Source organism: Erinaceus europaeus, chromosome 11 (assembly GCF_950295315.1).
Source record: "Erinaceus europaeus chromosome 11, mEriEur2.1, whole genome shotgun sequence".
NCBI lineage: Eukaryota > Metazoa > Chordata > Mammalia > Eulipotyphla > Erinaceidae > Erinaceus > Erinaceus europaeus.
The window spans coordinates 6,845,191-6,871,509 of record NC_080172.1 but is presented as its reverse complement, the minus strand read 5'-3'; the positions used below and the strand labels follow the sequence as shown (position 1 = coordinate 6,871,509).

At 38.5% G+C, this 26,319-nt stretch overlaps 1 protein-coding gene across 11 annotated transcripts in view; it reads left to right on the top strand.

Moving 5' to 3' along the window:
* Positions 1-26,319, top strand: part of SSBP2 (single stranded DNA binding protein 2) — a 277,264-nt gene that overhangs the window by 212,928 nt on the left and 38,017 nt on the right. For 6 of the 11 annotated variants that reach the window (XM_007518762.3, XM_060201115.1, XM_060201114.1 and 3 more), the window contains 4 exons: positions 738-797; positions 14,398-14,461; positions 15,110-15,180; positions 22,049-22,140. In XM_007518762.3, the coding sequence (XP_007518824.1) occupies positions 738-797; positions 14,398-14,461; positions 15,110-15,180; positions 22,049-22,140 (287 nt within the window). The remainder of the gene's footprint in view (positions 1-737; positions 798-14,397; positions 14,462-15,109; positions 15,181-22,048; positions 22,141-26,319) is intronic. The other 5 variants (XM_016186253.2, XM_060201117.1, XM_007518747.3 and 2 more) reach the window with 3 other exon arrangements.

Here is a 26,319-nt window from a genome sequence, read left to right as displayed (position 1 = left end):
CCATTAAATTACCACTGTAACATCATTTTCCATTCCTATGAACATGCAAATTTCAAATACTCACATTTTAAAGAAGATGCATGACTATCTCAGCATTTGGTAGCGCTTTTAACATAATTTCTTTCTTGAATTTCATTCCAACTGAACTTATGATAATAATTATTAGTGAATTGTTTTTTTTTATTTTGCCATGTCTTAAAATATAAATTAGTATTATACTTTGAATTCATATGTCAAAGTACCTCTTGAGTAAGGTAACCATTGCAAAAGTCAGTGACACAATATCTGGTTATTTTTGTAGATGTGTCTAAACTTTCACAAATAAATGGACAATTCAGTCAAAGGTATAATATACTTGGAATCTAATTTGTATAATGCTATCACTAGCCAGTCAGCCTTTATTTGAAATCTTTACTAAGATTCATTCACATAAATTTCAGTGTTTTTGCCAACTGGATATGGCCTTAGTCATTATTCACATTTTTAAAGTGTCGCCCTAGTTACTTAGGTCAGCTTTGATGTTTTTACATTTTCGTTAGAAAACTTTCTAGGTAGTCTAGACAATGAGAAAATACTATAGTAATTTTCCATAAAAAGTATTCTACTGAGAGCTGACACATAGGGAAATCAACTGATTTATGTTCTGTATAAGTCTAAAAAGATGTTAAATTTACCTTATTTTCACCTCTGTATTTTACATTATTTTCTTGTTTTGTTTGTTTGTTTTACTTTGATAGCCTTTTATGTCACCTCGGTACCCTGGAGGTCCAAGGCCCCCACTGAGGATACCTAACCAGGTAAGATTTATGTGCTCCTTAAGTTTTTTTCCCTTTTCTTTTACCTTTTTCTTTCTTTTGTGTTTTTTTTTCTTGTTTCTTTTTTTTTCCCCCTTGAGGAATCTATAAAGATCATGAGAACATTGTCCTGTAGCCTATTCATTGTTAACCTCTGTTAATATATGATGTACTGCAAATGTTGACTAACTCTTGTCACTAAAACTTGATGGCCACAGTCCCTATCTTTTATATTATTGTATTATTGTATGGGTTATTTGTGGGGTTTCATAAATTACAATAGAGTTAAGTGATCTTAACAGAGGAAGTGTGATCTAAAACACGAAAATATTTATCTGCATCTTCACATACTGATGTCTGCTGTCCCTTGGAATCTATCATAATCTTTCAATGAAAATTTTAACATATCTATAACTCATTAAATACTAATTTAAAGTCAAACTTAGAATAAGGCAATAAAATTTTTTAAAGACATAGTTTTCTTATTTTCACATAACAGTTTCAATATCATGACTAACATTTTTGTTTTGCCCACCCAAATACAGTGGCATCAGGCTTATCAGCTGCTTCTTCAAGAGTTAAACGTATTAGCAAAGGGTCAATAAATCTTTCAATTGTTAGAGTGATAAGGTTTAATATACTTTTTCCCCTCTTTTTTTTTTAATTTAAGAAAGGAGACATTAACAAAATCATAGGATGGAGGGGGGTACAACTCCACACAGTTCCCGCCACCCAATCTCCATATCCCATCCCCTCCCCTGATAGCTTTCCCATTCTCTATCCCTCTGGGAGCATGGACCAAGGGTCCTGGGTTGTAGAAGGTGGAAGGTCTGGCTTCTGTAATTGCTTCCCTGCTGAACATGGGCGTTGACTGGTCGATCCATACTCCCAGTCTGCCTCTCTCTTTCCCTAGTAGGGTGAGTCTCTGGGAAAGCGGAGCTCCAAGACACATTGGTATTGTAAATGTTTATTTGTTAAAATAAAACACGATTTTGCTTGCAAAGAGTTTCTGGTTTCTATAGGCAACGTGCTGTGTATAACCCAAGAAGGAATTAAATACTTAGCCAGATATAATACTTACGTTGAGATGGTCATTTGGCACTCTTTAGTTCTGTTGTCTATATATCTTAGTATTTTGCCAGAGCTAATGTGAACCTTGGTATCACAATATGTATTCTGTTCATTGTTTTCTACTTTTCATTTCTTCCTGACTGGAAATGGCAAATTTACTGACAAACCCAATTGGTAGGAAGATTTCTACTTCTCCTAAGTTACTCTTACCCTTGAAATGAAATGTCCCCCACACTGTTTTTTTTTTTTTTTGCCTCCAGGGTTATAGCTGGGGCTGCGAGATGGCACTATGAATCCATTGCTCCTGTGGTTATTTATTTGTTTGTTTATTTATTGTCTCTTCAATTTTTTTTTGATAGGATAGAGAAATTGAGGGGGGGGGGAGAGAGGGAGAGGGAGAGAGAAAGAAACCAGCAGACCTGCTTCTTGACTGCTTGTGAAGCGACCCTGCCCCTGCAGGTGAGGAGCCGGGGCTCTAACTGGGATCCTTCCCTGAGGGAGGGCCTTGTGCCTCATACTATGTGCACTTAATCTGGTGCACCTGTCCCACGCTGTCCTGGTTTTCTGTGCTTCTAGTGCAATGCAAGGAGACCCAGGATCCACATCCACGCCCAGGGGAGAACATTAAGCCAGAGGCTGCATCATCACTGATTCTAGTACTAGTGGTCTTCACGTTAACCACCAGCGTTTTCTCTTAGCTGGGGGAAGCTGACATGAAATAGAAAATAAACGTGCTCAGGTGCCAACTGTTCCAGCATGTGGTCACTTTCTTTTTGGGTGCATCCCTATATTCATTGAAGGATATACTTCTTTACAGAGGTGTCTGAGTCTTTCAAATTAAATTTTCAAAGGACATAATGTCACATCATTTATCCAAGTATCTATGGTGTTTCAGATCTCTCGGCAATAGTGTTATACCTTACATAGATCTAAAATCTAGGAGCAGGTTTTGAGGAACCTGCATTAGGAAAAGGTAATTTTCTTATACATACGTGTTGTTAGAATCATTTGAGTCCATGTTTTCTGTGTCAGCGGTAAAGATCTGATGAAGAGAGTCGGGCGTTAGTGCAGCGGGTTAAGTGCACATGGCGCAAAGCACAAGGACCGGTGCAATCATCCTGGTTCAAGCCCCTGGCTCCACACCTGCAGAGGAGTCGCTTCACAGGTAGTGAAGCAGGTCTGCAGGTGTCTGTCTTTCTCTCCCCCTCTCTGTCTTCCCCTCCTCTCTCCATTTCTTTCTGATCTGTCCAACAACAATGATAGCAATGACAACAACAACGATAAACAACAGGGGCAACAAAAGGTCTGCTCTGTTTAAGATGCCGTGCTAGGCTCCAGGTCTCCAGACAAGGATGAAATGAAAGACGCCTTTACGAAGAGTGGGTTGTTGGGCTGTAAATCTCGACAGCTGGACAAACTTTAAAAACTATATAGTATCTTTGAATTTTTGAAAGATACAGTTAAAAACCAAAGATGACACAGAGTTGCAATACAGGCCTTTTCCCACAAGAATTATAAAACAGTCTTTGCTTTGTATTATATTCTCCTATGGCTTGCTCTATTTTTTGTCTGATGCCTTCTGCCCATCCACCCCATATATGTAGTTAACACTTCATTGATTCAAACATGTATCTTTCAAACTTACAACTGACATATATACTATTTTTAAGGGGTTATCTGGACAAACTAATTGTATTAATCATCTAAACAGTGTTTTAGGAAAAGTTTAAACCATCTAGGAGTTTTTAAGCAATAAGTGTGGTTCTCAATTTCATTATATAGTCTGTAATGCAGAATTGATAAAAAAAAAAAGTATTTTAGGTGATGTATTGGAATTCTGAATATAAAATACAAATATAGTGATATATTTGAAACTTTACATTACAATAATGTCAATAAATAATTGCTCTATTCTTAATTAAATACTGTCATAAACTAATGAAATTTGATTTTACTGACTACATCTAAGAACATGGAAAGTGAGGAATTAACCTCTTCAGTGTATTGACAAGTCATTTTGAATGTTAATGGCATGTCTTTAATGAACAGATCCTTCAGAACTTATAATTACTAATGATTAGACTGCAGATGTTAAGTACCGTGAGATGGTATTCATAGTCTGACTAAATCCACACCTATATAAATACCTATAGAATTGTCTATTTCTATAGGTGGTGGCACAGCCAGTTAAGCACACAGTTACCACATACAAGGACTTGGGTTTGAGCCCCCAGTCCCCACCTACAATGGTGGGGAGGAGCAGTTAAGTATGAATATAATTTTGACTGCAGAGTTTTATACTAGAATTGGCCAAGCTATCAGAATGAGTCATTAGTGTTGAACACCCAGAACTTTGAGTAGAGCAGGTCTTCTTCTAGATAAAATGTCTATTCAGAAAATTATCATGAATCATTCAATACCATGCTAAGGAAGCCCAGGTAGGCAGAAATATCAGTCTGTCGGAAAAATCACAAAGCACTTTTGCATAGAAAAACGTGACTTTTCTGGCAACCCAAAACATAGATTTATAATATTTAGCAACACACCAAGGACAAAACTATTCATTCATAGAATTTTAAGAGTTTTTTTTTCCCAACATTCTTAAAAATCTGTCAACAGATATGTTAATTGATATAACACACACATGAATGCTACTGGATATTTGATGTTCTCTATTCTGTGATGGTATTCAGAGAATTGGGCTGGGTTTTCAGTATTTGTGGTATCTTCTTTGTAAAAGGGAAAATCCCTTATAAAGCAAGAAATGTGTGCCCAGCTGTGTGACGAAGATCTCAAATCAATTCGTGCAAACTTTCTGAAAGGCAGTATGAGGCTGACATCAGGTCAGAGAGAATTCAGAGCACAGGTAGGGCGCCAGCATCACTGCCCCTGTGTCTCAGGTTCTTGTCCTGGCCCCATATGGGAGGTGCTATGATACCTGCTCTTCTTTGTTCATCTGATGTAAAAAGTGGCCCAGAGCAGGAATACTGTACATAGAAGGAACACCATTTCCCCAAAAGGAAGGAGAAGATGTCCAGTTAGACTCAGAAATTCAGAGCCAGAGTCCAGAGATTAAAAACTGTAACTACTTGAGAAGAGAAAAAGAATTAAAGAATTCAGGACCGGAGAGAGAGTTCAGCAGGTAGGGCTCCTGCCTTTTCATATGTTCAGTCCTGGGTCAGGCCCCAGCACCATGTGGGAGGTGCTGTGGTATGGCATGTGAGGAAGTGCCCTGATGTTTTACTTCTCCTTCTCTGTCTCTAGCTGCACGAAAACTGCAGTCCAGGGCCTGGGTGGTCACACACCTGGTTGAGTGCACACATTACAGTGTGCAAGGACCAGGTTTTTGCCCCCAGTCCCTCCCTGCAGGGGGGAAACTTTGCAAGTGGTGAAACAGTGTTGCAGGTGTCTCTCTCCCTCTCTCTCTCTCTCCCCCTTCTTGATTTCTGATTGTGTCTATCCAATAAATAAATAAAGATAATACAAGTAAAAATTTTTTTAAAGCAGTCCTGATCAGTGAAATCATGTATAGGTACATGATGCCCCAGCCCCACCAAAGAAAAGGAAAAAGGAAAAAAAAAAAAATCTTCAAATGCACAATTGAGGACAGTTAACTAATGAGGGACTCAGCCTAGTCTAGAAACCATCCACCAGAATCACTGTGATGTAACCAGCAATCCCCAAGGCCTGGACTGTTCCTAGGGCCATAGGATGTCGGACTCTTCAGTGGAGGCCTCTTCCTGGGCACAAACTTCGGGTTTACCCGCTCTGTTGTGCACCAGATACGGGGGCCCAGAAGGAATGTTCTGGGGCAGTAGGAGTGAGCAGACTGGATCTTTCCCTATGTAGCAAGAGACACCACCAGAGATCACCAGGGGAATGTTTCATGCACAAATCCGTTTATTGAACAACAAAGCAGGGTTTGTAAGGGGTCGCAGGAGGAAATGACATGTGTATGGTAGGGAGGCAAAGGGTCTGGGGAGGGTCAGGACTTTTCCAGTAATTGTTGAGCAAGAGGTTTAATCGGTTAGGAAGCAAGGTTATCAGTAACCAGCAGCCAAAGGGGACTCCTTCTTCTTCTAGCGTTTGCCCTTCTTCCGTAGCCAGTCAACAGTGTCAGGTTGAGCCTGATATAAAGTTTCGAGACTTCCTTTGAATCTGGAGAGGTGGCAGTCGTTGACTCATTTGGCAAAGGACAGCCCCTCAACATTAAGTTGGAGGACTCGAAGAGCAGGACCAACAGCTGGAAAGCTGTCAGGAGCTGCTTGTTGCTGGCTTTGAAAGTGACTGGGATCCATGTGGATTCAGTCGGCTAGGAAGGATCGTCAGTTTCCCCAGTGAATGGGTACTCACGGGATGCACCACGGGAAGGTCGATCCAATGCATCCCAGGGGGCTCCTGAGGGCAGAGAAGATAGATCAGATATGATCAAAGGAATGGAATGGGTGGGGAAGTAGGGAGGGGACTTTCAGGCTAAACAATGATGATGTAGATAATAAGGGAGTGGGCTGCTGTGAGGCAGGGAGGCTGAGAGAGGGAACTTTTCCCTGGTGGTCATTTTCTTCCCTGCTGGATCTAGAGAGAGACTGTAGAGTAGAGAGAGACTGACAGAAAGGTCATGCCATCCAGGCACCCACTTTTCAGTGGGAGGTCCCACAATCTCCCTACAATAGAAGTGTGTGAGGGGGCTGGAGAAAGTCCATTAGAACCTGTAACATGATCACCGTCACTTGCCTTGGCCTTTGCCCCTTCCTTTCCTATGCTATATTTACTCTGCCATCATGACGGTCTCCATGGCCTTTGCTTTGTGCTTTCCAATGGTCTCTTTACTATAATAACTATAAAGGAATGTTTTTACCGTGTATATGTTATCTGTGGCTGCATAGCAAATCATGTAAAAGAGATAGTTCAGAGAGGTTTCTGATGTCCGGGATAAAGATGTCCAAATGCAAACCTTGTGCAATAATGTTACCTTGAATTTGTTTCCAGCGAATTAAGTGGAAAAATTGAGTGGCCAGAGAGACAACATCATATCTAGAACCCTTTGTCCTCAGACTACCCCCTTCCCTAAGCTCCCTCCTTTCTTTCCCTATAAGAGCCAAACACCCCTGCTTGAGTGTAATATAGCTTTAGAGTTGGAAACCTGCCAACTTCTCAGATTGCTGGCACCTGAATAAATCCTGGTTTGCTCTCATTAAGAACAAAACAAGGGAGTTGGGCAGTAGCGCAGCGGGTTAAATGCAGGTGGCACAAAGCACAAGGACCGGCATAAGAATCCCGGTTCAAGCTCCCGGCTCCCCACCTGCAGGGGTGTCACTTCACAGGAGGTGAAGCAGGTCTGCAGGTGTCTGCCTTTCTCTCCCCCGTCTGTCTTCCCTCCTCTCTCCATTTCTCTCTGTCCTATCCAACAATCACGACAACAGTAATAACTACAACAATAAAACAACAAGGGCAACAAAAGGGAATAAATAAATATTTAAAAAACAAACAAACAAGGGGCCAGATGCTGGTGCAACTGGTTGAGTGCACATATTACAATGCGCAAGGACTGGGTTCAAGCCCCCAGTCCCCACCTGCAGGGGGAAAGCTTTGTGAGTGGTGAAGCAGGGCTGCACATGTCTCTCTGTCTCTCTCCCTCTCTATCACCCCTTTCCTCTCACTTTCTGGCTGTCTCTATCCAATAAATAAATAAAGATGATAAAACCATTTTAAAAAGAGGGAAAAGAAATTTTATTAAGAAAACAAAAACAAATGAAAAAAACCCTTCATTATCACTTCTTTTCATTCCCAGTTCATTTTTTAAAACTTTTAATTAACTTATTTGTTATTAGAAAGAGACAGAGAGAAATTGAGATAGAGAGGGAGAAAAACAGACCATTGCAGCTCTGCTTTCTCTTTACTGGTGAGGACTAGGTGCTCGAACGTAGGTCCTTATGCATTATACTATGTCCGCTTATTTATTGTGTTCCCTCAATAAATGCTACTGAGCCAGTAGGCACAGATAATATCCATATTCTCTCACTGTCTGTTAGAGCTCCAGAGAAGTAAGCAAGGCAGAGCTGCGGTCTGGGAACTGGTGTAGTATTGGATTCTCAAGCACGAGGTCTTGAGAATGACCCACTGCTATGCATGAAACAGAGCAGTACTGTTTCCCTTTCCTCCTTTCTCAAACAAATCAGTCCTCTTAAAAAAAACATAAAATCCGTGATTATATTTCATTTCTGTGAAAGTTAGATATATCCTATATTTAAAAAAAAAAGGCTTTCCTTCTCTGCTTGCTAAGCTCTCTGAGGAGACAGGGGGCGGAGGGATGTAGTAAAAGAAAGATACTGGCTTTTATATTGGAGCTGGAAGTATAGAATTGGTGTGAGAAGGGGCTGGGTAGTGGCACACCTGATTGAGAGCACATGTTACAGTGCACAAGGACCCAGGTTCGAGCCCCCAGCCTCCACCTTCAGGGGGAAAGCTCTGCAAGTGGTGAAGCAGTGCTGCAGGTGTCTCTCTGTCTCTCCCTCTCTGTCATCCCTTCCCTCTCGATTTCTCGCTGCCTCTATCCAATAAATAAAATAAAGGTAATAAAACAATTTTTTTTAAATAATTTGTGTGAGAAAGTGAATTTAGGGGTTGACTGTGATGCATCTGGTAAAGCACGCACCACACACGCTCCCACGTGCAAGGACCTGAGTTCAAGCCCCCACCCGCAGTGCAAAAGGTTCGTGAGTGGTGAAGCAGGGCTGCAGATGTCTCTCTGTCTCTTTCCCTCTTTACCTCCCTCTCCCCTCTCAATTTCTTTCTGTCCTGTAGAACAAAGAAAAGAAAATGAGGGAGGGGGAGGCTTCCAGGAGCCGTGGATTCTTTGGGCAGGCACTAAGCCCCCGTAATAACCCTGGTGGCATTCAAATAATTTAAAAGAAGAGAAAGTGAATGTGTGGAATGTGTGCGGCCCACATGTCCTCAGAGGTGTAGATACCAGGCACAGAGATTGCTGTAGAAGCATGTTCACATGGGGCGAGTCTTTTAGCTCATCCTCTGCTCAGACTACCTTAAAGCAGTGCTCCCGACTAAGGGTGGATACTCTGAAAATGCAAATGTGATATTACATAGCACTGTTCACTAGGAGTCAGGGCACTTGGGATAAGGGAGCTACCAGAGCCAGGTCTAAACAGAACATGAGGTGAAACTGGGACTTCTGATGCCAGTAATAAAATGCTAAAAATACAATCAAGATATGCCAAAAGGCCAGAAACGTCAACTTGAAGAACCTCCTACTGACCTAATTTGAGAAAACTCGATGCTGACAAATGACAGTAATAGATGACAAACCAGGGAATGTATAGTAATATGAGAGTCTGTCCTTGAATAATGAAATTATACATAGAAAGGAAGGGAAACAGACCTCTTACAGCAGAATGCCAGCCAGCAGACCTAGAAATCATGAGAGAAATGGCGTACATTCAGTTAGCAACTACTACAGTGCTTAGGAGTTGTCTGTGAACGGTAAGGCTGGTGGACTAATAAAAGATTCATGAGGAATTAGATTATTGACAACCTTGGCATAATGCCAGTACTAAAAGCAGTCCATTGAAAGAGAGGAAAATGGCTGTCGGGGTGGGTTTTGTGGTGTGAATTGGAGAATAGTGTCTATCGACATTGGCTTCCTGACGTGTGCTTATGTAGGAAGCTATCCTTACTTAGGGAACTATAAGCTCCAGGAATCACGGGTGATGAGAAAATGCCTTCAGCTTACAAGTGCATCTGGGGAAAAATAAATAAATAAGTAACGGTCTTACAGAGAGAAGAGAACATGGTAAAGCTGGTGCAGTGAAAGGTTAACAGTTGGATGTTAGCTATCAGGCTGTATGGAGATTCTTTGTTCTATTTGTGCATGTTTTCAGAGTTTATAATTTATTTTTTAAATTTTTATTTATAAAATGGAAATATTGACAAGACCATAGGATAAGAGGGGTACAACTCCACACAATTCCCACCACCAAAACTCCGTATCCCATCCCCTCCCCTGATAACTTTCCTATTCTTTATCCCTCTGGGAGTATGGACCCAAGGCCATTGTGGGATGCAGAAGGTGGAAGGTCTGGCTTCTGTAATTGCTTCCCCTCTGAACATGGGTGTTGGCAGGTCGACCCGTACTCCCAGCCTGTTTCTTTCTGTAGTGATGCAGGGCTCTGGGGAGGTGAGGCTCCAGGACAAGGGAAGTCAGTTTTATGATTTTTTTTAAATTTTATTTATTGGGGAATTAATGTTTTACATTCAACAGTAAATACAATAGTTTGTACATGCATAACATTCCCCAGTTTCCCATGTAACAATACAACCCCCACTAGGTCCTCTGTCATCCTTCTTGGATCTATATTCTCCCCACCCACCCACCCCAGAGTCTTTTACTTTGGTGTGATACGCCAATTCCAGTTCAGGTTCTACTTGTGTTTTCTTTTCTGATCTTGTTTTTCAACTTCTGCCTGAGAGTGAGATCATCCCATATTCATCCTTCTGTTTCTGACTTATTTCACTTATGAATTTTTCAAGGTCCATCCAAGATCAACTAAAAACGGTGAAGTCACCATTTTTTACAGCTGAGTAATATTCCATTGTGTATACAGACCACAACTTGCTCAGCCACTCATCTGTTGTTGGACACCTGGGTTGCTTCCAGGTTTTGGCTATTACAAATTGTGCTGCCAAGAACATATGTGTACACAGATCTTTTTGGATGGGTGTGTTGAGTTGCTTAGGCTATATCCCCAGGAGAGGAATTGCAGGATCATAGGGTAGGTCCATTTCTAGCCTTCTGGGAGTTCTCCAGACTGTTCTCCACAGAGGTTGGGCCAATTGACATTCCCACCAGCAGTGCAGGAGGGTTCCTTTGACCCCACACCCTCTCCAGCATTTGCTGCTGTTACCTTTTCTGATGTATGACATTCTCACAGGAGTGAAGTGGTATCTCGTTGTTGTCTTTATTTGCATTTCTCTGACAATCAGAGACTTGGAGCCATTTGTTCATGTGTTTCTCGGCCTTTTGGATCTCTTCTGTGGTGAATATTCTGTCCATGTCCTCCCCCCATTTTTGGATGGGGTTACTTGTCTTGTTGTTGAGTTTGGCAAGTTCTTTATATATGTTGGTTATTAAACTCTTGTCTGATGTATGTCATGTAAAGATCTTCTCCCATTCTGTGAGGGGTCTCTTGGTTTGGGTAGTGGTTTCTTTTGCTGTGAAGAAGCTTTTTAATTTGATGTAGTCCCATAGGTTTATACTTGCCTTAATCTTCTTTGTAATTGGATTCGTTTCATTGAAGATGTCTTTAAAATTTATGTGGAAAAGAGTTCTGCCAATATTTTCCTCTAAGTATCTAATAGTTTCTGGTCTAACATCCAAGTCCTTGATCCACTTGGAATTTACTTTTGTATTTGGTGAAATACAGTTGTTCAGTTTCATTCTTCTGCATATTTCAACCCATTGTTTCCAACACCATTTGTTGAAGAGACTCTGCTTTCCCCATTTAGTAATCTGGGCCCCTTTGTCAAATATTAGCTGTCCATAGGTGTGGGGGCAGTTTTATGATTTTTAAAATACATTCATATTTTTAAACAATTTGGAGTACTTAGACCAGATTGGAGGCATGTAAAAGTGATGCCTAAGCTGAAGTCTAAAATATATCAACATTAGGTTATGTGAAGATTGCTGAGAGGAGAGATTATTTGGTTTTGTTTTGATGGTTGACATGGAGCTACTGTTGATTAAATACATGAATTGGAAGAAAAAAAAAAAGGTTGGAAGTAGTCCCACATGGCCACAGATTAGAATGTCATTGTGATAGTTGGAAGAAATTAAATTGAACGCCAAGCAGTGGCACACCTGGTTCAGTGAAGCATTACAATGAGCAAGGACCCAGGTTCAAGCCCCTGGCCCCCCACCTGCAGGGGGAAAACTGCACAAGTGTTTAAGCACAGGTGTCTTTCTTGTCTCTTCCCCTCTCTATTTGTCCCTCCTCTCTCAATTTCTCTCTGTCTCTATCTAATGGTCAATAAATAAAAATTTAAAGAGAGAAATTTAATCAGGAAGACAAACAAGGAACAGATCCTATAGTAGAAATTCAGTACATATGTATTTAATATGCTTACAAGCTAATAAAGCAACTTGGGTGGTCAAGTGGGTAGAGTAGGTAGGGGACATGCATATGAGAGAGCCCAACTTCCATTCCTCACAACTCAAAGCCACATGCAACTCTCACCTGGTGACTCTCTCTCTCTCTCTCTGTCTGTCTCTCTCTGTCCCACAAACAACAAATCTTTAACAAATATTTCAAATTACTACAAAAAAAAAAAAGATCTTGTACTTTATTTCAAGTGATACCAACTAAGGAAACTGTTCTGATCTGTGTAAGATTTTTAATAGCAAATTTCTTTTGACGTTTTCAAAGTTTTTGACAGATTGACAGATCTTATCCGGCTTTCAGTTGAAGTTGTGAAACCTTATAGACATTCTCCCCAGATGTCAGGATCGTGTTGATCTGTGTATTCGAAGTACTTCGTAGAATTCGCCATTTTGAGTCATTTATAGCTTGGTCTAAGCCTTCAGTGCTGTCAGAAACTTTTTAAAAGGTTTCAATATATGTCCAGAATCACACTATGCAGAGGCAAAACCAAACTAAAACTTGTCTCTTGACTCTTCACCTCATTCAGTTACCTTTTTTATGCAGCAATTTGCTTAATCTTGAGAGTTTTGATTTTCTTTATGCCTCCAGGGTTATCGCTGGACCTTGGAGCCTGCACCACGAATCCTCTGCTGTTTTGGCCCTTTCTTTCTTTCTTTCTTTTTCTCTTTCTTTCTTCCCTCCCTCTCTCCTTCCTTCCTTCCTTTCTTTCTATCTACCTTTCTTTTTTTCTTTTTATAAGACAGAGAGAAATTGAGAGGTGAAGGGAAGAGAAGAGAAGAGAAGAGAGGGGGAGAGAAACATCTGCAGACAGGCTTCACAGCTTGTGAAGCGACCCCTGCTGTAGGTGGGGGAGCTGGGGCTCAAACCGGATCCTTATGCTGGTCCTTGAGCATCGCACCACATGCATTTAAATTTAACCCAGTGCCTTGCCATGAGTTTTTTTCTTTTTTCTTAATTTTTTTTATTATTTATTTTCCCCCTTTTGTTGCCCTTGTTGTTTTATTATTGTTGTAGTAGTTGTTGTTGATGATGTCATTGTTGGATAGGACAGAGAAATGGAGAGAGGAGGGGAAGACAAAGAAGGGGAGAGAAAGACAACTGCAGACCTGCTTCACTGCCTATGAAATGAGGACTCCCCTGCAAGTGGGGATCCAGGGCTTGAAACAGGATCCTTCAGCTGGTCCTTGTTAAGCGCCACCTGTGCTTAACCGCGGACCCCCCAAGCTTTGTTTTTCTAAGCACATTTTTAAAAAATTTTTTTTATTTTATTTATTCCCTTTTGTTGCCCTTGTTTTATTGTTGTAGTTATTATTGTTGTTGTCATCGTTGTTGGATAGGACAGAGAGAAATGGAGAGAGGAGGGGAAGACAGAGAGGAAGAGAGAAAGACAGACACCTGCAGACCTGCTTCACCGCCTGTGAAGCGACTCCCCTGCAGGTGGGGAGCCGGGGCTCGAACCGGGATCCTTATGCCAGTCCTTGTGCTTTGCGCCACCTGCGCTTAACCTGCTGCACTACAGCCCGACTCCCTCTAAGCACATTTTTTAGGGAAAATGTGGCAATCAAAAATTAAAAAGGCATTGACCCTTTTGGTATGTAAATCCCATTGATATTGTAATTCCAAGTGACTGAAATCTCTTTAGAAATAAGGAGCTTACGCTTAAGATGCAAAATCAGTTATTTCAGTATACTTTGTCATTCATTTTGGCAACATAGTTTAAGGAATAGTACAATCTTGCCTATTTTGTCTATATTTTTGTCCTCCCAAAATACTTACTTTGACATAGAACTGGGCCAAGTAGAATATTTTGAGGACTAAGAATCTATTATGTGTGTGTATATTTTAATTTTTAAAATATTTTATTTACTTTAATGAGAGAGAGTCCAGAGCACTGCTCAGATTTGGTTTATGGTAGTGCTTGGGGGTTGAACCTGAGACAGAGACTCAGACAGAAAGCCTTTTTATAGTGATTATGCTATCTCCCTAGCCCTACAACCAAAAAATTTTATTCATTTTTTTAAGTTCCTTATTGGGGGATTAATGGTTTGTAGTCGACATTAAAATACAGTAGTCTGTACATGCATAACATTTCCTAGTTTTCCACATAACAATACAACCCCCACTAGGTCCTCCTGCCATCATGTTCCTGAACTCACCCCCCCCCCCACCCTACTTCAGAGTCTTTGACTTTGGTGCAGTACACCAACCTACAAAATTTTAAATGAGTGAATGAATAACAAGAAATCTGGTGAAATGTGCACACGCATTTTGTGGTGAGAATTTTCAGAGAACTGCTTACTAGACAACTCTGTAAATATTTACAATATTGTTTTCACTTTCTGTTTCACTGAATACTCTAGGCGCTTGGTGTCCCAGGAAGTCAGCCATTACTTCCCAGTGGAATGGACCCTACTCGACAGCAAGGTGACTGAAATGAACACACGGAACCCCAAAGAAAACCTTTTATTGTAGAAGAAACATTTACTATCTGTATATATCTCCCATGATTACATCAGACCCATGGCCAAGTGATCACTTTTTTTTTTTCTTTTTACTAAATCTTAGGCCTTTTTATGGTGCAGTGATAACAGAAGAAGACATGATCTGCTCAGATCTATATTTTAACTGATAACTTCTTAAGCCTTCTCTATAGCTTCTAACAAGTTGAAATGAAAGTGATTTGAACATTGATTTTCCTCTGCCTTTTTCAGAGAGAGTAGTTAGTACAGCTGTAGGAAGAAAGAGGAGGCTTAGCATCAAGTGACTTTATGAGCTTAACAAACCCAAGCAGGTCCTCTTGTAGAGATGGCTAAGTGCCACAAATATGCTCCGAGGATGGGGGACAAACAAAAATAACAGTTTCAGAAATGCAATTTATAAAGTTAGAATACTTCAGTCTCAAAATCTTAGTATATTATGTGGGTAAACTAACAGTAAGATGTAGAAACATAGTCATGGACTCCATGACTAGGTGATACCAGTCACTCAGAGAGAGGAAGCGTCTGGTCTCTGGTTTAGCACTAATGTCCACTACATTATCTTACTAATAGCCTAATACCTCTTTGTTCTTAGGACATCCAAATATGGGGGGCCCAATGCAGAGAATGACTCCTCCACGAGGAATGGTGCCATTAGGACCACAGGTAAATAAATATTTAGTGCAGAAAGCTGGAAACTAGGTTGTTTGCTTGTTTGTTTTTGCATTTATCCTATATAAAATGATATTTCTCACTGACTTTTATTATGTGCACTGAGAGACTGATATAACATCATTGTAAGGTTTTAGGACCTATTTTATGATCTGGCCAAAGCGATACAACAACAAACCGTAGATTAGCAGGTTCTCTGACTGATGCTTGTCATTCTTTCTTAGTAACTACACTGCATAGAAAAACATTATAGTTATTACAAGAAAAGTAGTTTTCCCTTTTGTTACTACTATAGAGGCAAGGTAAAGAAATGCATATAAAGATAATTTAGGTTAAATGAAATAAAACCCATTTGGTCATAAATTTTAAATCAATGATGCTGTATAAGACATGTCTCCTTGGTGGCACACACAATAGCCCTGAGAGGCCTCCCTGGCCCATTGTTTTTATGCTTTTTTCAATTTTTTTAATGGAAGATGGAGGGATAGTGGGAGGAGAAGAAGTGAGTGGGAAAGAAAGCCAAAGAAAGTACCACTCCATCTTCACTCCCCTGTGGCACTGGGACTCAGACACAAGGCGTGTACTTTGCTGGGTGAACTATCTCCTAGGCCCACCATAATTTTATGTAGACAACGTTATTTAAGTGAGAAACAATAGAGAAGCATTTAGACGTGACCATGTAGTGAGGTCTGTTAGTCAACAGTAGTACTAGCAGCATTCATGATATGTCCCTCTCCTTCTGTCCGCTGTCTGGGAAGCTGCACCTTGGGACTGAGTCTCCTGGCGGTTAATGGTACCTGTCCAGAGCACTATCACAGACTACCATTTATTTTAAATAAAAGCATCTTTTTGTCTCAGAAGAAACTGTGTGGGAAAGAAATGAATTTTCAAATAAGATATTCCAAAGAAACTAATCTCCCCAAATCCAGAATTTTACATGTCTAACACATGGATCAGAGGTCAGAATGTCATATAGAAGCTTGAATGAACTTTTTTTTTATCCTTTCCAAGAACAAATTCAAAATGATGATTTTATGAGCTTATTTCCTATGTCTACTCTTTAAAATTTAATGAATAAAAATTGAGAATCTAGCAACCAGATAATGACTTACACCTGGGAGTTTTAGCCAAAACACATCAAACTTATTAACTGTATTACAGAATGAGTTATATATAACCAGATTTTCAGAGGTAGCACAAGGAAAAAAACAGCATATAAGTACATGTGACATCCTCAAAGTCAGAGAGGAAAATGAATTTATTTAGTCTTACTTATTTATTATTTTCTTAAGATGTTATAAATCTTTAGCTATTTAAAATATTTTCCTATTCTCACTCTCATCATTGGTACTACTTTTGGGGACTAACCACTGTTACTATTATTATTTAACTAATTTACTATTCATGCCACTTAGATTCTTAGGATCTTTATGATACTAGACTGAATTACTTTATTCCTTAATGAAATGAACTAGCCAATTTGACTATAGATTCTGAATTTTCCCTCAAAATATTATGTAAGATACATTATAAATATACATCAAAATATTCATCCCCATAATTTAGTTATCATTCTTCATTTAGTTTTTCTCATTATCTAGTTAGCTGCTCTCTAAGCCTTTGACATTCTCAGACTAGTAGCTTTAATATTTGTACAAACCAAAGCCTGATTTAAAAGTCAGCTTTCCAGTGTCTGGGAGACAAGTGCTTACCTAAGCCATATACTCAGTTCTCTTTTAAAAATGTGGAAATAGGGAGTTGGGCGGTGCAAAACGCAACGACTGGCATAAGAATCTGGGTTGGAGCCCCCCCCCCCAGCTCCCCACCTCAGGGGAGTCACTTCACAGGTGGTGAAGCAGGGCTGCAGGTGCCTTTCTCTCCTCTTCTCTGTCTTCCCCATCTCTCTCGATTTCTCTCTGTCCTATCCAACAACAACGACATCAATAACAACAATGTTAAACAACAAGGGCAACAAAGGGGAAAATAAATAAAATAAATATAAAAAAATTTTTTTAATTAAAAAATCTAAATGTGGAAATAAAAAAGCATGTTCTCTTGTGTTTTAATAAATATCTAGGTAAATGTTTGTATGCTTTGTATTAGTGTAAATTGCTACATAAATTATGAAATATATTTCTAGTAATTTCTCTTAGGTGAATTTTAGTTAGTATGTTTTTCATATAAATATAATTTCTTTGTATTTTCAAGCCCCAAGAGAAAAGTTTACTGCTTTCATGTGGGCTAGTATTCTTGCTACCTACTTCTTTGTAATTTAAGACAAAGTATTTTAATATGCACTTACCTCAGAAATCAGACCTTCATACAGTAATCTCCTTAAAAGCACACTATCTGAAATTATAGAAGGTTAGAGGAAATTAACTTATATTACCATGAATAGCAATAGCACAAATGTTATTGAATTAAGTGAAACCAGGAGTTCTATTCATATGGATGTTACCTTAGGTAAAATGTGAATGAAAATCATTTAGAATGGAATGGTGGTTGTGAGAAACTTCTCATCACACTTGGTATACAAAGCCTATGCCGTGTACGCAGATTTACTGCAAATATTAGCTGTGTTTTCTGAAGAATATAGAAAAACAATTTTCATAACAAATACCTATTACAAATACTATCCAAGAGAGACTGCATATAATTTTTGTAATCGAATTATAGAAACAGTGCCTGGAATATAGTCTTTCGCTTTCTGTACAGACAAAAGCCATGTATTTTTAACAATGATAGTAGTACCACAAATCTTTGAGCTGGAGATCAAAATGGGGAAAAAGGGACAGCATTTGCATACATTGCAATGATTGAGTTACTAAAAGAGATATGTACCATCTAAAAATTCTTAGACGGTGTTGATTTAGTCAAAGCGCATATATGAAACATAGTAGCTATATGATTAATACTGCGTGAATGAATGACTGAAAATTTGTTTCAAGCATTAAAATATCCCCCTCTCCTTTTTTATTCTTAATGTGGTCTTACACATACAGGATACATGAGTCACCACCCTGGCCCATTATTTTATTTGAGATACAGTGAGATAAAGACCAAAGCACCAGTCAGTCTACCACCTCTGGTGCCACCAGGTAGAGCTGGGGTCAGACCCAAGGTCTCCTGTGTAAAGACTGAGCTGTACTCCTGAGCCCTTAGTCTGTTTTAAACTTAAGTTCAATGTTAATACAGGATTATCTTTCTAAACTGATGTCTTTTTCTTCCTTAGAAAAGTAAATTTTTTATTAAAATGTTTTATATTTATTTATTTATTTATTCCCTTTTGTTGCCCTTGTTTTATTGTTGTGGTTATTATTATTGTTGTCATCGTTGTTGGACAGGACAGAGAGAAATGGAGAAAGGAGGGGAAGACAGAGAGGGGGAGTGAAAGATAGACACCTGCAGACCTGCTTCACCGCCTGTGAAGCGACTCCACCGCAGGTGGGGAGCCAGGGCTCAAACCGGGATCCTTACTCCGGTCTTTGCGCTTTGCACCACCTGTGCTTAACCACTGCGCTACAGCCTGGCTCCCCAGAAAAGTAAATTTAAGGGGCCAGGCGGTGGCGTATCTGGTTAAACGCACACATTACAGTGCACAAGGACCCAGGTTCAAGCCCCTGATCCCCACCTGCAGGGGGAAAACTTCACAAATGGTGAAGCAGGGCTGCAGATATCTCTTTGTCTCTCTCCCTCTCTATCTCCCTCTCTCTTCTCAGTTTCTCTCTGTATCCAATAACAAATAAATATATTTTTTAAAAAGAATAGTAAATTTACCTCTTTAACCAATAAAAACATCTTCCCAAATACCATATTTAAAGTCATTTCTCTGGTTTTAGAATAAGATACATATAGATTGTGTTCTTTTGTGTTTTTTTTAAGATTTTATTTTTATTTATGAGAAAGATAGGAGGAGAGAAAAAGAACCAGACATCACTCCAGCACATGTGCTGCCGGGGATTGAACTCGGGACCCCATGCTTGAGAGTCCAAAGTTTTATCACTGCGCCACCTCCCAGACCATGTAGATTGTGTTCTTATGGTCAGTGAGTACAATAAGATTAACAGGAAATTTCAACAGCATTAAACAATGCATTTTGATTCCTCTAGAAACTGGATACAGTACCCCTTCTTATCCTACAATTTTGTTAATCATTATTAAATCACTTATTTAAAAAATGGGATAGACATCTTCAGGAACACACACACACAATGTATAATTTCCAAGGCAAATACTTAGGATAGGAACATGATGGAAATATATGAAAATATGGTAGGCTTCCATGTGTAGCCACTGGGTAAATTTATTCCGAATTTTCAAATCTAAGCTGGGAGGTAATAGTCAACTCAATATAAGGAAGAACTTTCTGGAAATTTTACTGTCCCATCATGGAAAAAAAAACTCTATAAACTTTATAAGCAGTCTGAACAGCCATTTTGTCAGGAACATTGTGTTGGGAGAGACATTAAACCAGATGGAATAGTGCAGCTGCCATCAGCTTTAAAATTCAGCAATTCTAAATTAGCTCTTACCGGTCTGCCTTTGTTAATGCTACTTGGAAAAGCAGTTGTTACCCCCCTCCTTTTTTTTTTTGCTTCAGACTATTCAGAAGTGAAAATAACTTATTAATCTATCCAACTATGCATTGGGTAATTTTTACTACCTATGACAGTTGGCCACTGTAATACTTGAGGTCTAGTTATACAAAGATGAGTAAGATTGAGCCTGCCTTCAGAGTACATTGTCTAGGGAGAGGTGCAGATAGAGAAGAAGCTATTATTTAATAAAATAAATCTATAAGAGAAATAAGTATGTTTTATTAATAGAGGGGAGGGTTTTTACATCAACAGCAAGCCTTAGGTTAGAGGGAGCTATGTACATTGACAAGAACAGAATTCATTTAAACTAGTCCCTTAATAACAGTGGTCAAGTTAGCAGTTACAGTTTTTAGCACTGATACGCTGCTGACCCAGCAAACACTAAAGGTAGATGTTTTCTGTAGTTGAGTTTTATCTTCCAGGGTTAGAAGATAGCCACCTGGGTAGGTAGTGTGCTTTGCCATTGGTGCAGCCCAGGTGCAAACCTCAGTACCACATGGTGACATCACAGCACTTGGGGAAGAGCTGGTTTGTGATGTCTCTATCTATATATGTGCTTGTCCTCTCTATATACCTGAATTAAAATGTACCACCAAGCAGATAGACAAGATTAGACAAGCAGAGCTCCTAAGATAAGGGAGATGATTACATTACAAATGAGGTTCTCAGAAACTCCTTGCTAATACTGCCATTCTAGATCCAGGGACTCAAGGAAGCACCTATCCTTTTAACCAGTAACTCAAATGCATGTCAGACAATTGACAATTGGGTGTTTAATTAAGCTTACCCAAAGGCAAATGTAGATAAACAGTGAAGACAATCTAAACAGTGGCTTCCTCTCTGGAGTTAATAGGCATTCTCTCATTGATCAGGACCTTATCTGAACACCTACTAAGCGGAAGTCCACAGGAAAAGAACATGAACAGAAATGTATATTCTGTGTTTCTGAACCTCAGAGAGGGCATTAGTTGTTGGAGAAATAGTGGTATCAGAAAACCAAACAGGGCCCGGGAAGCAGCGCAGTGGGTTAAGCACACGTGGCACTGAGCCACAAGGATCTCAGTTTGAGCCCCCGGCTCCCCACATGCAGGGGGATGGGGGTCGCTTCGCAGGCGGTGAAGCAGGTCTGCAAGTGTCTGTCTTTCTCTCCTCTTCTCTCTTTCCCTCCTCTCTCGATTTCTCTCTGTCCTATCCAACAATAGCAATAACAAAGATGGGGGGAAAATGGCCTCCAGGAACAGTGGATTCATCGTGCAGGCACCAAGCCCCAACGATAACCCTGGAGGCAGAAAGAAGGAAGGGAGGGAGGGAGGGAGGAAGGGAGGAAGGAAGGAAGGAAGGAAGGAAGGAAGGAAGGAAGGAAGGAAGGAAACCAAACATATAACCTAATCAATGATAGTTTAGAGAATTCAGTACAGTATAGAGTAGTTAGATGAACCAGAGTAAAGTTAAGACTTGATTTGATTCTTTGGATAATCACCCAGTGTCAGATAAGCCAATAATTATTATAACTGGCAAAAAAGTTCATATCAGTATATAAAAGTTGAATGTAAAATGCAAATACATCATTCAGAATTTATTAATATGCAATGTTAAAATTAATCTTTGACTCCTGTGAAAACTAAAGTGAACAGTTCTGTAGATTATAGCATTATAAGGTTTTTAATCCTTTGAATGTAGGTGAAAGATTTGCCAAGAGTGAACTGAATTGTCCGCCGAATCCATACGTATCTGAGTTTAGTTTTCATACATTTTTGTGTATTTGTTAATGCGGTTCTCTAGTGAATATGTTATTTCTGTCAAAACAAATTCAGTATTCTTATGTTGGGGTTGCCTATTTGGGTTTCTTTTTTCTTTTTTTTTTTTTCCATATTGTACATACATGTTCTAGGTCTGACAGTTTTTAAACATGCTCACTCAGCATTTTCTTTAAAAATAAAATTTTTGTTTGATAAAATGTTTTGCTCGGAAAGGTTCATTAAAAAAGAAATCTTTGGAAATGAATCAAGATATGTCCAATATTAAAACTGCAACTATGCGTTAATCATTTGCCACGGTCCAATAATCTTACCTGCTTACATAATTCTTAGAGAAGTCACAAACCCAAAGTAATTGTTGACACACAAGCAAAAGTACAAGAGTGGACCCTTCAGAGAATGCGTGGCACAGGCCTTATCCAGTCAGGAGTCACAGAGGGAAATCATTAACCTGCTCTCCTTTCTTTCCCCCCTCCTCTTTGGTTTTGTTTTTTTGTTTTGTGGTAGTCTGACCCTTGGTTATCATTACAGAACTATGGAGGTGCAATGAGACCCCCACTGAATGCTCTAGGTGGCCCCGGGATGCCTGGAATGAACATGTAAGCAAAACGCTCTATTATCCTGTTCAGCAGACTGTTCTGTTTCCTGCCTTCTAAACTGACACTCACTTGTAGCGTGATTTGGACCCCACAGTTACTAGTCCAAGTGACCTTCAAAGTACAAGCTGTGGTGTCATCGTCATGGCATACTGTTATTGCTCCCTCGCAACTTTATTTTTTCCTGTGAGACTGTCATAACTGTAAGCTTCTAGCCTTTGGTATTTTAGTTTCCACAGAAATATGTCTTTCATCAATGGCGCATCATACATGTCTGTGTAGGAAGAGCTGACAGTCGAGTTATTACAGAAGTACATAATAGATGTTGTTAACTTTATTTTTACAAATACATAGAAGAGGTTTTTAACTCATAAATAAGTATGTGTCTTTATTTATTTATTTTTTTTGCTCTGCCAGATCAGGAAAAAAAAAAAAAACTCACTCTAGTATTATCTTCTATGTTAAAGATCCCACCATAATATTTCCATAAACTATTTCCATAGCACTCTTACATATAATAAACTAACAGGGTTTTTATTTTTACTGAAAACCCCTTTCAGATCTAAAGAAAGTAGGGTGTTTCCCTCCACTAATATATTTCAGGTTGTTAACGAATCTTTATTTTTCATCAACTTGCTTTCAAATTTCCACATAAGTCAAGTGCTGATGGCCTCCATTAATTCAGTTAGAGGATCAATTCCATGATGTGGCCTAGAGAAAGCATCAGAAATCAAACAATGGAAGTGTTTCAAAGAGAATTAAATTATTGGGTCTTTCTATTGTTTTCTATCAGTCACATTTTGATTACTTATATATAAATCTAAATAACTCTGGAAATACTTAGTGGCATTTTAAGATCTATGTGAAATAATCCCTCTGGTGTACATAGAGGCTTTTTAAGTTTCTGTAACTTTGCATAAAAAGCAGTTTTGCCTAAAATAGAAAATAGGTTAATAGGTGGGCACCAAACCAAGTCAAAACTAAGAAAATAGGGAAGGGAAAGTAGGTCAGATTTCCCTATCACATCTTTCTTCTTTTAAAGTAAAAGTGATATATTGAAATCTGACTTCTCTTAGATTTCTCAAAGATTTATTAGTAAATGTTGCTATAAAGAAAAGTAGTATTTATGCTTAGATTAAAAGTTTGATTAAAGTAGTATTTATGCTTAGATTAAAAGTAGTATTAGATTAAAGTAGTATTATGCTTAGATTAAAGTAGTATTAAGTATTAGATTAAGTATTAGATTAAGTAGTATTATGCTTAGATTAAAGTAGTATTTATGCTTATTAAAAGTTTGTGCCAACAGAAATTAGAATTACGTAAAATTTACCTACGACTCTGATTTGAGTTTTCAAATTCAAGAGTTGTAAAAATGTAATTTTGAATAACTGTATATAGATGTAATAAGTATGTATCTTGAGTACTATTATCAACTATATCAGTATGTATCAGTACTATTATAAAGTTATTAAATACTAAAATGTACCTAATATCATTTTGTATAGCCCTCATTTTTATAAATGCCTCTATAGGACAAAGAAAGAATTGTATTTGGCCATCAAAACATTCAAATAGCTGTTGCGAGGTTGAACTCCTCCCCACCAATACTTAAATACATAGGGCATATTAATTCCCTAGACTACAGAGACTAAAGATTGAAAGTTTTGTTATAATTTTTGTTGATATTTTGATTTGAGTTTCTCATTTAGATGTGCCCAGATACTTTTCCATAAGATTTTACTATTTATATAATTTTAGTTTTTTAAACACCTTTAAGGCTTATAATAGGTTCAGATTTTCACCATTTTGTTACTATTATAAGATGCCATTTTATTTGAAGTCATACCATTTAGGTTTCTATAAATGGAAATGTAAATATTTATACAATTATACTTGTGAACATTCTTCTCTAAAAGGAAAAGTTCTAAAATATGGAAGGGAAGGTGCAACCAGAGAAAATAATTCCTGCGTTGATATTATCTACAACAAAGCAAAAGTCCACTAACTAGGCACTAAAAGTAAAGTGCATTGTTTTCCCCATTGAACTTAATAACTGATGAAATGAATTTCAGTAACATTTACTCTATTATCTTAAAAGCAAAGTTGAGTCTTACTGTGTTGGTATCTGTAGCAAATTGGTATCTGTAGCAGGTTCCCATCATCCCTTTCCATGCTGGAAAGAAGATTCACTAGAAGAGAGTAAACTAAAGCTTTGTCTGACGATCTAAAATATTTCTATGCTGGGGTTAGAAGGAGCTTGCCAGAATTTTTTTCTGGATAATGTTTTGGATTTTTTTTTTAACTTGTCATTTTTTTTTCTTTTTCTTTTCATAAAAATTATAGTGACTGAATGATCAGTCCTGGTCACTAAAGTTATTACATAATATATATAACTTATTTTGCATAGAAATAGTGAAATTGAGAGGGGAGGGGGACTAGAGAGAAAGAAAGACACACCCACAGCCCTGCTTCACCATTTGCAAAAATTTCCCCCTGTGGGTGGAAACTGGAGGGTTGAATCTGCCCTTACAAAAATATCGGGCAACACAATAGAAAATGGTTGTTGTGATGTTATCTTTAAACTTCCATGCTCTAAATCCGAGTTAAATTACACATTGTATCATTTAACATTAAAATAGTTATTTTTTAGTGTTTGTATATGTCATTTTCTACCTGTAGAAATAAAAATTTAATACTAGCTGAAGTGATGTAAGGTAGAATTTATGAACTGTCCCCACAATGAAAATATTTTTAAATCAATTACAAATGATTTTGAAAGTAAACTATATTTTTATAGATTTCCAAAGAATATAGGATTCAGATAACCGCTATTTTAACAAAAACCAAGAGAACAAAGGATTTCCATGTGCTATAGTAGGCATTTTATAAGGTTTAATTTCATCTCCCAGAGCTAGAAGATCGCTCACTTGGGTAGGGAAGCCTGTTTTGCCCCATGTGCAGCCCTGGTTCACATGCCGGCACCTCACAGGAGCAACACCTTAGCGTTAGGAGATGAGACAGGTCTGTGCTGGCCCTCTCTCTGTCTTCTTCTGTCCGGAAGAAAAATAACCTGTGAAGTCATGGTACCACACGCACAGAAAAATTTACATTCTGACGTTCTTATAAAGGAGATGATGTTACCTGACAGGTGAGGAAATGAACATTGATCAAAGTCACTGGGAAAGCCCTTGATCCTTAGCGCAGATAGAAAAGGAGGAGGACAGAAGGAGTGGGGCAGGAACAACAGACCTTCGCGCTGTAGGTCGTGATCCACCAGACTGATGGCATCTGCGCAGTTACTGTCTTGGCATGAAATGGCAGTGAGTGAGAGGGAAGAGGATTTTCTCTGGATAGTCAAGGATGTTTTGAGTTATTTTCATCTACTGTTAGCGAAATTTACAAATGTCTTTTAAGTTCCTTTTTCCCCACTGTTTTTCAGTAAGATTCACTTTATTCTAATTTCAGACTATACTTACATAGTAACTTCCATAAAAATGAGTGGGCAGTAGGAGTTTTGGAGTGTTATTTCTTTTTTTTTTTTAAATCTCTTGATTTTTATTGTATTTTGATCAATCTTCTATACAACATAAGTACCTGCAGGTGGGGACTGGGGACTCGAACCTGGATCCTTGCACTTTGTGACATGTGGGCTCAACGAGGTGCGCCACCACCTGGCCCCGAGTGTTATTTCTTGATAATGCGGATAGCTATGCAAGAGAAAGTACCATAGCTGAGCTTAAGGACTTGTTCTGAAGGTCTGTGTACTTACTCCTACATCGCCTGCTTCTCTGACTGCTATTTGTGGAACTTGAAAATCTTTTCAAGCATAATGATAAAGCTGGTGGAAATTTATTCATCCATATGAAGTATTAGTGCTTAAATTCTTATGTTAAAATGTTAATTATATGGAATAGATAGTATAACAGTTTTCATTTGTCAAAAACCTGAAATGCATAATAGGGTTTATGTTACTTTTTATAAATTAGAAATTTAATTTAATATTATTTAATTAAATAATAGTTTTAACTAGCATGTTTCACTTGAGACACATTTAAAGACTTTTAAAAATATTTGCTACATCTTATACAGTCCTTCTTAGACCTAATTGTTCAAAATTATCAGGTCATTCTCTATAGCATCTATATATATATATATATATATATATATATGATTTTACAATGA